The sequence below is a fragment of the Melopsittacus undulatus genome, chromosome 8 (genome assembly GCF_012275295.1).
Source record: "Melopsittacus undulatus isolate bMelUnd1 chromosome 8, bMelUnd1.mat.Z, whole genome shotgun sequence".
Classification (NCBI taxonomy): Eukaryota; Metazoa; Chordata; class Aves; order Psittaciformes; family Psittaculidae; genus Melopsittacus; species Melopsittacus undulatus.
This window is the reverse complement of record NC_047534.1, coordinates 44,511,397-44,526,740: the sequence shown is the minus strand read 5'-3', so window position 1 is coordinate 44,526,740 and position 15,344 is coordinate 44,511,397. Positions and strand designations below refer to the sequence as shown.

Sequence of the window (15,344 nt, the reverse complement as noted above, 5' to 3'; positions counted from 1 at the left end):
TAAAAAAAATGAACAATTATGCATAACACTACTGAAATAATCATGGTGGAAAAATCCAATTCTTAGAGAAACATCAGAAATACTATATAATACTCTTCCAATAAATAAAAAAGCACTTTCAGAAACAGAGCTTGTTGTCTTTATTAGTAATGTCTTCACATTTAAAGGATAAGGTAGACCTTCTAGGTCATAAAGGAAAGACTATAGATTCATAACACTTTCTTGCAATGTAATTAGAAAAACATTGCTATAACACATATTCATGTGTTCTAAATTGTCTAGAATACTCTGATGTCCAATGTTAAATAATACTTTCAGAGTGGCTGTACTGCTGAAAATGCTTTGCACACTTATATTGCTGTTTTCTCAAATGACAGAATAAAGTTTTAATTATTATATTATCTTTTTTCTTTTCATAATTTCATAATAAAACCAATACAAATAATTATATTAACAGAAAAAGAAATATTACTAAGATGTTATGTATTTTAAGATAGTAAATAAAGGCCATCTGACAGTAATGGATGAAATTCAAGATTTCTCAAATGACAATCTCATATGCCCATTCATGAGCCACCTGCTATTAGCCATACCTCACAGTTTTCAACTAATATGTAACTTTTTTTATACTTTTCCTAAGTTTGCTTATGTGCAACAAAGGGGTTAAAAAGAGGATAAAATAAGGTTTAGTAGTTCATTTTCTATTACTGTTAATACAAATTTGTTTTTTCAATTATCTCTCCCTCAAAACAGCCATAGTTCCAAACTATGCAGATATAACACAATAGTGAAATAACAAATTATATATAATCAAAAATTCAGTTTGTGGCAAGTGTAAGAATACTCACACTTGTGGACTGAATGTTACTGTTCTCACCATCACAATAATCAGGATGACAATGGTTAAAATCAGAGAAATAAGAGATACCTGTAAAGGTAAAAATACTACTTTAGCCAGTAAGCTGCTGAAAGGCTTTCAGTATAATGTGCTTTTCCTTTTTATTATAATCTTTTTATTTTAAATATTACAGCAAATATTTATAATTAGAAAGCTTGTCCTATATCATAATATTTTAATTTGTTATTCTTTTAAAGTAACTAGCCAGTTACAACTATTTGTCTACTTTTAACTGATATTCCCATTTAAATATTTCTAGTCAACGGTTCTCAGCATTTCAATATCAGGTCCATATCACCCAGTGTTTTGCAAGATTTGAGTTCTACTAGCAGTAGATGGAAAAATTTCAGCGATTCATGGAGGCCAAAGTTCTGGTTAAAGTATTCCAAATTTGCCAATATTTCTTGGGAAATTCTAAATATTTAACATGCTTCAGCTAGATATAATTGATTTCAAATAAATAAGTTATAACTAGCACTTATTTTCTAATTGCATTCAGAAAAGTAAACCAAAAGTCAACTGCTATTATGATTTACCTTTCCTAGTTTTGCTATGTCTCGATATAAAGATATAGGCAACGTAAAGATGATGGTGGTAAGAAGGATTATGAAGTGACGGTCGGTAAGCACGTTATCTGGTTCAACTAAAGCAAAAAAGAAAATAATTTATTTTTCTAAGAAACTGGCATGAGGAACTGTCCAGTTACATTTGAAAGTCTAGATGTAACAAATTCTGATACTGACCAGGCTTTTATCCCCTTTACATAAGCTAAGTAACACTGAAATAAAGACTAGGCATTAGCTAACCTTGAGGAAGCCATTCACAGCATGTGCATAATCGCAAGAATTCTACAAATTCAAAACAAATGCATAACATCTGGGATATATTATACCAAACCTTTTGAGTCTGGCATTTCTACATATAGATTAGTATCAATTTCTTTCATCATGCCTGGGTCAGTGTTGGCAGACTGCAACTAAAACATTCCACTACTTCTTTTTCCCATTTACTCTTGGGGAATTTTTGGCACTGTGTGTTGACTTCAATTACTGTGCTGTTGAAAAGAAGCAAATTCTTGAAAAAAAAATTACCCTAATATAAGTTAATTTTTAGATTTCTTTTGAGCACCTCCTTTCTTGCTGTCAGCAGGCTTACACTGCAAAATAGAGATTACCATGTGAAGGCAACAAGAATGATATAATATTCCCCACAATCAGTGGGATTTATTTGTACAACTGCTGGAGGTTTTCTTTAAAGCTAATGACAACTTAAAATAAAACATAACTCAGTTTCAGTCAGGCTACCATGAATCATGGGCTTGAATGAAAGCCTGCTGAATAATTATGGTTGAAAAGTGATTGGCAATTGACATGGAAGTCTGTGTTCAGTTCCCTCTAATCTTTGGGAGATTATAACGCTTTCCCACTTCTTTCTAGGCAGGCATTCTACCAGCTGGATGAAAAGATGTGCCAAGCTGGGGATTCCTCTTATTACAGAAGTGTTATTGCATATAAATTATTAGATATTCACTGTCACTATCAACCCAATCAAGTATTCACAGAATAACAGTGTGACAGTTAAAACTGCATCCACACTTCGCAGGGTTCACCTGTTGAAAATTACAGTCCTGAGGTGGAAATCAGACAGTTTAGACAAACACTAATTTCCACTTCATAGCAGACATGTTCTTTTTAGTTTAATTTCCCAGTGAAGAATGTTTTAACTTAGCTGGCTTTGTGCTGAAGTAGATGTCAAACATGCAAATAAGTTGCTCCGCTGCTCCTGCTGTGAAAATTTACAGCAGAAGGGTGACAAGTGCATGAGTTAAATAGTTCAAATTTCCACATTTGGTTTTGCAGTGAATATCTAATAGAACTGAAAGTTACATATGCAGTTCATGACCAACTATTATAAACATGCTGTTAAGTAAGTATTAAATCCACTATATTATTTGCAAGCCATCCAGAATTATTAAACAGATAAAGTGCAGTTTTAGTATTCAAAATATTGTTGTTATTATTATGGGAAATACCTAAAAAAAGATAGCTAAATGCGATGACCTTGTAAATATACCACTGCAGAAGACTTCTATTTGCTTAGGATTTCACGGAAGCATGTGGTCTCTCACTGACACTGAGTCCAATGATAACCAAGGACTAGGATTCATAGTTTTTATTTGTGAAAGACTTATTAACAACAAGAAAACCCAAACAAACCTACCCCTGCAAAGAAACAAACCCAAAACAACAAAAGCCTACTCACACAAATATGCTTCAAGTTCTTAACTTGAACTATATTTAAGAGTAATTTAAAGTAATGTAAAAGGCAATCCCTAAATATTTGTGCAGTATTCCAACACATTTTTCCCGTCCTGAATTTTTAAAATGCATCTTACCTCCAGGAATTCTCTGAAAAACTTTAGTTAATGTGTCTCCAGTTATTATGTTGTAACTGATCATAGCTTAAAGAAAATACAATTTTTTTTTGTTAGTACAAGTCAAATATGAAATATCTGATAAATATTTAATACATGTTTTGTAGATTTCAGGATTATATGCCACTCTCCCTCTTGGATGAATTCTGGCTAGTACCAACATCTTCTAAGGGTTGGGTTTTTGGTTTGGTTTTTTTTTTCATTTTTTAAACAGGTACAACCTAAGCAAGAATCCAGCCTGGCAGCAAGACAGTTCTGCTAACTTGCCATGTAAGCTTCAGAATAAGAAAAAAAGGCTTTTTCAAACTGTTTCTAACAACAATTCTTTGTCAGTTTATTTTCAAATTTTTTTCTATTTAGTAAAGTGCCTGTTAGTCTACTAATCAGTCCTGCAATCAAAAGCTCATGTAAAAAGTTAGCAAAATCTTTAAATCAGAAGAGAAAATAGATAAAGGCATGAGATATGGACTTCCATTCTTTCATCCCATTAATAAGAACTGTAGCCTTAACATCCATATTTCATTCTTACCTCATTCTGCACTAGAAATGTGTGTATGTGTACACGGGTGTGTACACACAAAATGTATTTATTTATTTTGAAGACTCATGGGGCTTTCACCATTTACACAGCACACATATACTGTTGGTGACAGCAGGATTGAGCCCATCCTCAGCAAGTCTGCAGATGACACCAAGCTGTGTGGTGCAGTTGACAAGCTAGAGGGAAGGGATGCCATCCAGAGATGGGCCAGTGCAAACTTCATAAAGTCCAAGGCCAAGTGCAAGGACTCCCAGTACAAGAAGGATGTGGAGTCCAGAGGAGGGCAAGGAAGATGATCAGGTTGAGACAGCTGGGGTTATTCAACCTGAAGGCTCTGGGGAGACCTGATAGCAGCCTTCCAGTACATAAAGGGGGCCTGCAAGAAAGCTGGAGAGTTGTTTTTTTACAAAGACCTGTAGTGATAGAACAAGGGGAACAGCTTTAAACTGAAAGAGGGTGGATTTATATTAAATATTAGAAAGAAGTTCTTTCCTATGAGGGGGATGCGGCACTGGAACAGCTTGCCCACAGAAGTTGTGGCTGCTCCATCCCTGGTGTTCAAGGTCAATTTGGATGAAGCTTGAGCAAGCTGGCCTAGTGGAAGGTGTCCCTGCCCATAACAGGCGGTTGGAACTAGACGGTCTTTAAGGATTCTAGGTACTGACCTCAACTAATGCATAAATATTCACTATTGTGAAATTGTAAGTCATTAACACTACTTATAGAAACAAAGAGAAGCACATACATATGCATAACTAGTCCATGGTAAGGACTGTGATCTTTAAAATTCTCTTCCATATTCTCTATGAAGTAGTACTTATACTCTTTAAGTCAACATGCATAACACTGTTGCCTGCAGTGGCATTAACTTGACCCCCTGAAAAATCTCAGCTACCTGTAATAAATTCAGACTGATTATTCCCAAAGCAGGAATTTTGATCTGGGACTTTGTGGTCACAAAAGTCTTGGTATCTCAAGTCACCTCCTCTTACAGGTCTGTCTGTTAAAACAACAAGCTTATTTAAGACTTGACTGAATCATAGGTGACAGACTCAGAATATCCCTTTATTTTAAACTTTCAGTCTAATCAGTTCCTGACCAGATTATAGATGTTTGTTATTTTTACAATTTCTTCTTCAAAGGGGTCATGACTGCCCAATTTCCTAGTAGCTCATTGGGCATGAGGCTGTTGAAGAGCAATGAGAGTACATATTACTCAAGTGAGATCTGGTAAGTGGTTTCTCCAATGAGAGAAATACTACATCTTTGGAAAAATATTAATGCAATATACTCCTAAAGTTATATTTTTCTTTTGTTTCAGGCACATCAACTTTGTGCTCTGTTATTCTTTCTAGAACAGAATCTCTTCTTTGCTATTTCTCATAGCTACTTTTGTTATTAATTTGTAAGTGTGTGACCATGAATTTCTCTGCTATTATATTTCAGTTAATTTCTATTATTCTGGTCCTCCAATTCACTGAATCCTTCCTCAGTCATTCTTCAGAACACATCAAGTAATTATTTTTTTTAATAGGAAAGAGGCATATGCAGTATATTCTTTTCAGATTAACCAGTGAAAGAATGAGGTAATATAAAAAAGCTTGGTTTTTATAAAACTTAAACATTTATATCTTTATGTAATCTTACCAATAAATGGATATAAAAATTGAAGAGTTGAAAGAATTAGATAACCTACAAGCCCAAATGTTTTTCTGACCAGATCTTGATAGGTGTTGGCACTGGAGAGGTTTCCTCCTTTGATCAGTAATATAATGGAATAATCTGTTAAAATAGAAAATTGCTGTTAAAAACAATATGAACCAAATGGTGGTTACTGTTCATGCTTTTAATTCCTTAATTTTTTTTAAAAAAAGGTCTGTAAAAAGGAGAACATTGACACTGGGAAGAGAAGGGATGAAAAATCTCAAAGGTTCTCAATCTACCAAAACAGGAATTACAGGCTCATAGAAGTTGCTCCAGCTTTCCCAATTAGGGACAGCAGAAAGTCTCATTTTCATTGGTTCCCAGCGTGGTCAAATAGAATGAGAACTGTCACAAGCACCCAAAAAGGAAATTTAAAATAATAACACAGAGATCTCCTGAATGAATGGAGCATTTGATTATATCCTGAAAGGGAGTAAAATGCAAGGACTACTTGTGTCATAGTGCTAGAACTCCCAGTCACTTTACTCAGTTATTTGTCTAAGTTTATGAAGATGAAGCCTGGTCAGTATTTTGCATCTTCTCTATTGTTTACAATAAAATATTCTAAAAGTTTTCATTGGATAAATAAATAAAACACATGCAAAGTGATTTTTCTGGAAACCCACGAAGCAACGTGCTTTGAGACAGAGCTGATGTCTCAGGCAGAACTACTCCCAGATTGAACTTCAACTTTTTATGAGGAACAGTTCAAAATGTTGTAGTTATGTCAAGCTATGCTTTTGAATTTATTTGACCACCATGGGATTTTCCAGTCCAGCACAAAATTCATTACCTTAGTACAGATGTCTTGACAGACAGTCGCTAGACCTCGTCTATGCCTCATCTGTCTTTCACTTAGCTTGTAATTTGTGTTGCGATAGGAACAGTTCCTTTCTGTGAACAGTATCGGTGTTTATTATCTTCTGGGAATGACTAAAATTTACGAAGGAGATTTCTACCATGTGCTAATGTAAAAGCCAATCCAGAGATTCACACGAGCATATGCAATTCTTACACAACATATACTCACACTATAATTGGGAGCACACAAAAAGAGAAATACAGAATTTTGCAATTATGCTGCATGCTAAACTGATCTTGTACAAGAAATATTAAGTGTTTATAGCAAGGTATCTTAGACCCACAAAACTTTAAAAAAGATTTACCATATCATATGTATTTGTCTTTAATCTGGACTACACCTAGTTTACATAGACCCAGTATAAACCCAAAAACATCCCCCAAAATGAAATACAGTGAGAATTGCTCAATAACAGCTATTCAGCAATTATTCAGTAAAATCTATGGAAAATAAATCCTAATGGAACACCTGTATTTTAAATGCTGTAAGTTGAAAAGTTGTAACTAGAGTTATAATTTGCTTATGCAAGACATATAGAGCCAATCTTCAACATAATAAAATTATAAGTTTAATTCACAGGTTCTGGGCCTATGGCTATAGAGCCTTTGAAATACATGTACAAAGGACAAATAAGATTTTCTACAGAAAAGTAACTGAAATTTCTCAGCTATGTTTATGATATAATTTCATTAATCTATAGCGAAAATTTTCCGTTCATAAGGAACTTATTCCTTATGTTTATACTTCTCTCCAGTTAAACCTCAATCATTTATGCAGAGCCTTACATGATATTTTAAGCAATACAAAGCATCAATTGCTACTCAGCACACAAGTAAAAGAATTTGTAACATTCATGTTGACTTGGTTCATCATTTTAAGGCTTGAATCCAGAGTCTTTACAGAGATTTGCCTTTGATGTCAGCAGATTTATTTATATTTATTTAGCATGTTATGTCCCTTTTTGAAGGTAAACGCATTATTTTTTTTGATGAATGGTAAGTAAATAAAATATTCAAAATCATAGTACAACCAAAGGTTTTCACTCTGTGATAGATTTTTAAAAAGCGATATACAACCCCCTCAAGGATCAGTCTCTTAATTAGGGTAAAAACAGTGGACCAGGTGATTATGAGGCACAAATAAGAGCTATTCTTCCAAATGTCACCTTGACCTAGTCTAAGAAACTATGCTTTACGAAAATAAAATGCACACAAAAAGCAGCTTTGTATGTTGTACAGTATAATTCTCTACTTTTACTAATCTGCTGAAGGGATTAATGAGGTAAGGAAAAAAATCCGTCATTTTAATTATCATACATTATCATACATATACTTGTTTAAGGTATTATTAAGCTCAAGATAAGCTCAATGTTGCAAGGCTAATTTTCACTTCACAACAGAAACTGCTTCTAAAGTACCTGTAATATAGGCAACTCCAAATAAAAGCAGTACTCCTAGTGGAAAACCAGCTTCCTTCATTGAATATGGCAATCCTTTAAATAACAAGAGGAGAGATTATAGAAAAACCATCCCAAACACTTATGTGTGATAACCAAAATAAATATTCAGATTTTAAAAAAAATAAAATCTATCAATCACCCAAAATGGACCAGCATGCTTAAAAATTATCTTTCTGAAGTTATTAACAAAGTGCTGCCTAGGTGTCAAATTCAGTTAGCACTTGCCCAACCCACCCTCTTATCATTATGGCAGCTGTAAGGTATTTATCACTGAGAGACCTGATCTCAGCTGATACATCTGCATTTTTGTATAGTAAGGAAATAAAAATAGAGAAAAATCTTTAGGAACAGCAGGAGGCAGTAAGACAGCAGTGTCAGTTCTCCAAACTGGACAGTCATGCACATATAAAGAAGGCTGAACACAGACTAGTGAAGAAGAGTATACTTACCAATTATACCTGATCCTATGATAGAGTTGATAATGTTAAATCCAGCTGATGCTAGATCACCTTTTCCTCCTTTCTTCCTGGGTTTACTAACAAGGGCTGTTTGGTCATCTACCTGTTTCAGAAAAACAACAATAACATTATACATGAGAAAAATAGGTGAGAAAAAGGATTTTACAGATAGTCTATTCAAGATCTTAAAAAAGAAAAAAAGTCATAGACTCAGATTTGTAGAGGTATTTTGATACCTAAATCCCATTTTTTTCAGTGAGAAATCAAAGAGATGTTAGACAAATAATTTCTGTTTAAGTCTGACCCAGAATCTTCTGTAATTAATGCTCCTCTGGAATAAAAAAATAAACGTGAAAGGACAGAAATGTACACAAACTCAGAGGCACTTTGTTAAAGAGTTTTTTAGTCACCTTCCAAAGGCAGAAATGTGAATCAACTAGTTTTGAAAATATATTGTCTAATACAACTGATCAGTAAAAACAGGCCACTGAATCAGGAGAATTAAATGTCAAGAGTTACTAGTAAAGTATGACAACATCTGAAGATACTCTAATTCGAGGTTTTATTTGGCATTTTAAATATTCCTGTATCATCCAACCTTAAGTTCCTTCTGAATAGATAATGACAGTATAAAATTGGGTAGCCCCAGGAAATTTCTATAGGAAGGTCTGGTACAAACCAAAGTACAATCTGTAGCCAACAGCTTCAAAAATGAAAGCTTTTCTCTTCAAAAAGCATTTCTTCACAAGCATGCAATGGTCCTCTCCTCAAATCACCACTGCTGCCAGAGAACATTTTAGAGTCACTCATTAGAACGCCAGTATTTTAAATGAAGTTGTGTAACTAAAACGAGGAATATGCATCTAATGAAGAAAATGCTCATCTGTGTTCTGCAAAAGCAAAACGTTGTGCACGTAACATGAAAATAAAACCACTATTTCATGGATGCAAGAGCCTATTTAACATTTATAGCTGGTAGTACAAGCTCAGATACTTGTTACTAATACTCTTGGAAAAGAAATTAAATTACTGACAAAGCTAAGGCATCAGTAGATAGTAGTATAAGCTAACAAGCATAAGAGTGCCTCAAAGAGGGCTACACATTTAAGTGAAACCTTTAATCCTTAAAAGTACTAACTAGAAAAATAACACTGGCTCAGATCAAAAGCTAGTATAGCCTAGTACCCTGTTATCTGAGAGCAGTTGTAGAAGACACTTAGGGAAGAGTGTAAGATATGAAAAAAATATACCACACAACTTCCCTGTCCCAGCTTTCATCAGGTTTCATATCTCAGACTTTCTCAAAGCAGGTATGTTCACAGTGTATCACATCCCTTAATGGATTGCTCCTTGGATTTGCCCCTTTTCTGAAGCCATGTATATTTTTTAGCATCGACAACATCACAGTATCATAGAATGCTTAAACCTGGAAATGACCGTAAGATTATCTAGTTCCAAGCCCCCTGCCATAGGCAGGGATGCTTCACACTAGACCATGAGAGCCAAGGCTCTGTCCAGCCTGGTCTTGACCACTGACAGGGATGGAGCATATCATGTGGCAATGAATGTCACGTCTAAACTATGCATCACATGAAGAGACAGGCACTCTTTTTTGTCAAATATTTCCACTTGAGTTCTCCAAACTTTTTTATATCATCACAGACAACTCAACCCCTATTACCTACTTATCTTCTCCATATCATATGTAGTTTTATAGGTAGCATTTTCCCCTCAGCATTTTTCGTCCAGACTTACTGGTGCTACATTTTACTTCGCCACTTATTCAAGCAGCAAAAGCATCACTCATTCTTTCTGAAAATTTTAATGCTCTATGCTACTTATAGCACAATACAAGTGAAATTGCACTGGATTAAGCAGCCTAGTTGCTCCTTTCCAGTTGTTACAAGAAAATAAGCAATGTACAGCTCAAACACTCTGTCATTGTCACTGGTCCCTTCCCCAGTTGGAAAAGACACATCTGAACAGACAAGAAAAGACAAGAAGGGGTAACAGAAATTGTGACACAGGTGAAATGGCTTCTCTGTGAAGACTAGCAGTGCTCTTAAAAGTGCACTTGGACTGCAGATGGGGGACAAAATGCCTGTTAGGAAGCAAGCTATTATATATGTAAGGCTATTGAAGAGGTGAACGAGATGTGGTGGTCCTCTCCCAGGGACTAGCTGCAGGCCAGCAGATCATCCTGTTAGCAGCAGGCTCACCAGGAGGGTGCTCAAGTTCTGGTCCTCAAGCAACATGGAATTTTAGCTGTGCTGAGCAGTCACAAATCCCCCACCTCACACGAATAAGGCTCCTCAGATTGTATTTTTTTTTCCTCCGGGGCATCTATCTATATATCCTCACTCAAATTAGAAATAAACTGCACAGAGATGAAACCACAGCTGCTGTCAGCTCAGCCGGGCTGAAGCACCAATTCGCCCAGGCTGTTTCACGCAGCTAGTCGCTATGAAGCCGTACATAACCGGACGCGCTGCCCCTCAAACTTTCCTACTCCAGCAATGTCCCGCGATCAGGGATTGAGAAAAGTAAAGAGAAGTCAGGTGAATGCTAGCGAGCTTGCTGAGCAGCGGGGAGCCTCCCACCTCGCCCATCCCCGTCAACTGATTTAGTCCCGGTACCTGCCGAGCAGCGGCCGGCAGCGGCTCCGGCTCGTCGCGCTCCATCGACGGCTGCCGCGGGGCAGGCGTGTCGCTTCCGAGTTGCTTCCTGAGCCCTGCGGGGCCCGGAGGAAGGAGTGGAGAGACGCGGCGGGCAGCGGGCTCGCAGGGTGCCACGGCACCTTCATAGGCTTGGGAAAGCCGAGAGCTGGCGGAGCTGGCCCTGCCGCCTGGACCAGCGCCAGGGGCTGGGAGGAGTGCCGCCGCCCCGCGCGAGAGGGCGGTGGGGCGCGCGCCGCCTCAGGCTTGTGAGGTGGTGGCCGAGGGGCCTTGGCGTGAGGGATCAGTTCTGTGTCTGAAACTTAACAGAAAAGTAAGCATCTTCACCGTGTCTTTGTAAACCCTGAGTTTATAAAGTGCTCATTTATCCTGGATGAACAAAGACAGCTTTCTGTGCAGGTAAAACCGGCTGAAATCTCTTCCTTACTTGTGGTTGCTTTTCAATGCTGATGTTATTTATGAGGCTTCGCTATTGCACTAGTTGTTTGCCCTTCTGGTAGCGGAAGCCACTGTAAAAAGTGCTAAGCCAACAAAACGGGGATAACACAGATGAAGCACTTACTGGGTTACAATGAAAGTATAGGAAGAGGCCAAACTAGTTATAAGATGCAAAATTACAGAGCTGGAAGCTTAGTCTGGATAGCTCAGTTACCTTGAGCTCAGACTAGGCAGTCTCCAGCAGAAAGGTGCTTTGTAAGCACAGAACAAGGCATATAAAGAAAAGTACATGTTAAATGAAAACATATAGGAAGTAATAAACAATAGTAAAAACTTTGGAGACTATAATTAATTTAATGAAGTATTACTGGATGTAAAATTTAGGCCCTCTTAGAGTTAAACAATAACTTTGGGAACATAATGTGGTTACTGGAGGCCACCATCAGTACAATGTGGACATAAAAATTTTCAACAAAATTAAATTATTATGGGGGAAAAATAACAGACTCTGAGTGATGGAAACTAAATAGCTAAAGAAAATAAAACATGCTAATTTCCTTTCTATAGTCTTAAAAAAATTCAGTAATACTTTGATAGGGTAAAATGCAGTGGTTAAAGGAACACATGTGCTGTGCATCAGTAATTTTGTCCTTAAAGATCTGTGATGCATATGATTTAATGCAGAGAGCAAAGTGCACATGAAGAGCATATATGACATTTTTGTCCAATAGCTTGAGCATATTAGCTTCGGCTCCTTGAAAAATAATCTCTAATCAGCTCCATGACAAGTTCCAAGCTGACATATATTCTTGTGTGACCAGTCAGATGACATGACTGGGCAGAGAAAATTTGAGAGGCCTGAGGTGCAGAGAGAGTTCTTGTGATTTAGTAGCAATGTTTTGGGTTGGTTTTTTTTTTCTTGGACTGCACAAAGAATTCTGTGTAAAACCATGGAATTAAGCTGTTTTAATGCAGAGTGTAAAAAAGTGTATAGTAGGTTTTCATGACAGGATTCTACCAGACTCCATGTTTTAAGTACTGTAGCAAGTTCCCCACACAGTCTTTCCATCTAACACCCATATGCTCTATAGTAGTCCCCTTAAGTTCTGTGATTTTGTTTGAATTCCAGTTTGGAGTGTGCATTTGTTACCTTAGAAAATAATCTGTTTTGTTCAAATGGTCTCTCCTGCATGTCCCTGTTATTAATATTTATTATTAATAATTCTTCAGGCTTTTATTAGACTCAAGTCAAACTCTGATTATGCAGCTCTTATTATATGAGAGGGCTAGTGCCTGAATGTGGCACTCACTTACTTAGGAGTCCTAGAATTTAACTTGTGTTCTTGATACTGGCATGATTCTGAGTAGTGTTTGTAAACTTTAAAGTTTTAATTCAGTATAGTAGCTTTGAATTAGGCAAAGGAATTGGCAGTTCCTAAAAGGTTGTGTAGAGGGTCTTTTTCCTGTGCTGTGAGAGTAGTCTTTATTCATTTGGATTTCTCTGTGCTTTGGAATGTGCTTATTGTATGAAAAGCTTACTACTAGTTTTCATCTTAGCAATGAGACTAGTAGCACATTGTGAATAAAATTACAGGGTGCACTTAAAATTCACAATTCAGTGTTTGCATTATGTTCTTCAGTAGTTTGCAGGACGCTTCATGTGATTATTTACTTCCTTGGCTGCAGTGGAGGGCCAAGCTCTGAAGGATGCCACAACTAAAACACAGGGGTAGGGCAATTGCTTTTTTTTAAAAAAAAATATAGAAAAGAAAAAAGGGAGGGAGTTTTCCAGAAAGGACACAAAGGAAGTTGTGTCCAAAACAAAACAGAAAGGATTGGAAGTCTTTGTGAAATGTTGAATGAAGGCTAAAATGAGTTAGATTAGTTAAAATGAGGTTGAATGAAGGCTAAAATGAGTTAGAACAACAACCCAGCAAAAAGGAATCAAAACTAGTAGCTTTGGTATTTCTGAGCAGAAATCCTGCAAAAGAATCCTGTGGATCTGCAGAGAGTTAAGGTTAGGTGGGAAGAGAGAGCAATCAGAATAGAACCGGAACAGAGAAAATAAGTTGTTGGATTTTTTATTTATTTTATTTTATTTTTTTGGGGGAAAATTTCCACAGCAGAACTCTTCCTATATGGAAGACCAGGGAATATGCTTTAAACTGAATTATCAATAGAGTGAACAAAAAAGATTAAAAAAAAGTTATTTGAGATGATCAGATATATTAATCATGGAATCATAAAGTAATTTGTAGCTGGGGGAAAGAGAGTGCTAAGTTTTTGCTTACTATCCATGATACTAAGTGGTGCTGGAAAATGGCAAATGTGACACAAACAGGACTGCCTAAGGAGACTTCAGGAATGAGCCAGGAAACTACATACCAATATTGATATACCTGACATCTCCAATGTGCAAGGTAGTAGAAACTGTAATGAATAATAGGATGAGATGGCATTAAGCTGTATTGGCGGAGCTTTGTGGAGATGCCAGCACTGCTATAGCTTTTTTGTGTGTGTTACTGCTTGAGAACTAAATTTCTGAATACCAGTAAAACCACTGTCATCTTTCACAAGCATTACATATATTAAAGCAAACAAGGCATTAAGAAGACAGAAAACTCAATACTGTAAGCTCTTTGTGCACTCCAAGGATGTGGTCTAGATCACATCTGAAAACATATGAGATAAAAGCTGTAAGAAAGATCAGAGTCAAAGCAGGCCTGAAAGAAGACATGTGATGCAAACTGCCAAACATGGGAGATTTGATTTCCTTTTATCTCTTTCTTTAAAAGAATGAATAAAAAAGAAAACAAATGAGCAATTTCTCTTTCTTTTTTTTTTGGGGGGGGGGGGGGGGAGGGTGGGGAGTTGGTAGAGAATAGTTGTTACAGTCACATGACACTTTAATGTCAGACTTATCAGACTGATTAGTCCTTCCTGGAAAGGTTTCACTTTCTAATAGTGTCTTTGTCCAGGAAGCAGACATATTAAAAAATAACTACTTTTTTTCAACAGTAAATTTAATTTAGCTGTAAGATACCTGATAGCCTGTAAGTAAGAGTTGTTATGGACCACTTCTAAAAATATTAAAATATTTTATGGAGAAATGAGCTTTCATGATGTGCTAAGCAAGATAGAATGAAATCTACCTAGCTTCATCTTCATCAGCATCCCCCTCCCCTCAAAGATGGACTGAACTTCAGGTGAATGTAACCTGATTTCACACAGCTGTAAGCTGTCTGCTTGTGTTGCTTAGTTGACAAGCTTAATAAACACCAAGCACTGGGCCTCCTGAAGCAGTGTATAGAGCATTACAGAAGCTGCATGAAAGAATTATGTTTTCAGGAAACTGTTTACACTCTAAAAATTCTAATGTGGCCTTCTTAAGAGCCTGTAGTCTTTTGTGAAGTAGGTGGACAAATGCTTGAAGTCATCAGTACTGCGTTTCCTGTTCTGTAATTTGTAGCTACCATAATCTGTTTTGGAGATTTTTGGAGTCTTTAAGCTTATAGGTGATAAATCGTGTGTAGGCAATGTTTGTAACCTTTTGATGATATATTTTATTGTGGATCCTGGGTCTTTTGTGACAATGAAGATTTTCTGCTTCATATGTAACATGTCCTGCATTGTTGTTGTCAAAAGAAGGGTCTGGAGGGAAAAAATGTTGAACAGCAACTGGATATGCTTTACTAGTTGATTGTGACAAATTATATGCTATTTATTTAATTTAAATCTGGCACCCAGGTAAATAAGAGAGTAAATGGTTGCTTCATATTCAGATGACTCTAAGTGAACAGCATATGAGCACAGCTAACTATGCTTGTGCTTAACTAGGGGTTTAGAATTGAAGTTAGTATTGCACTTTTACCTGC

At 36.5% G+C, this 15,344-nt stretch overlaps 1 protein-coding gene across 8 annotated transcripts in view; it reads right to left on the bottom strand.

Moving 5' to 3' along the window:
* SLC38A11 (solute carrier family 38 member 11) overlaps positions 1-11,211 on the bottom strand; it is a 34,450-nt gene extending 23,239 nt beyond the window's left edge. For 6 of the 8 annotated variants that reach the window (XR_004549908.1, XM_034065438.1, XM_034065439.1 and 3 more), the window contains exons 1-7: positions 10,993-11,211; positions 8,348-8,459; positions 7,857-7,931; positions 5,521-5,655; positions 3,294-3,359; positions 1,435-1,541; positions 849-928 (exon numbers count right to left, since the gene is read on the bottom strand). Coding sequence is in view for 7 of the 8 variants with exons in the window: in XM_034065438.1 (XP_033921329.1) it covers positions 849-928; positions 1,435-1,541; positions 3,294-3,359; positions 5,521-5,655; positions 7,857-7,931; positions 8,348-8,459; positions 10,993-11,037 (620 nt within the window). In the remaining variant the exon portion in view is untranslated. Of the gene's footprint in view, positions 1-848; positions 929-1,434; positions 1,542-3,293; positions 3,360-5,520; positions 5,656-6,370; positions 6,472-7,856; positions 7,932-8,347; positions 8,460-9,035; positions 9,055-10,992 lie in introns of those variants that run through there. The other 2 variants (XM_005152649.3, XM_031052210.2) reach the window with 2 other exon arrangements.
* Positions 11,212-15,344: the final 4,133 nt, after the last annotated feature.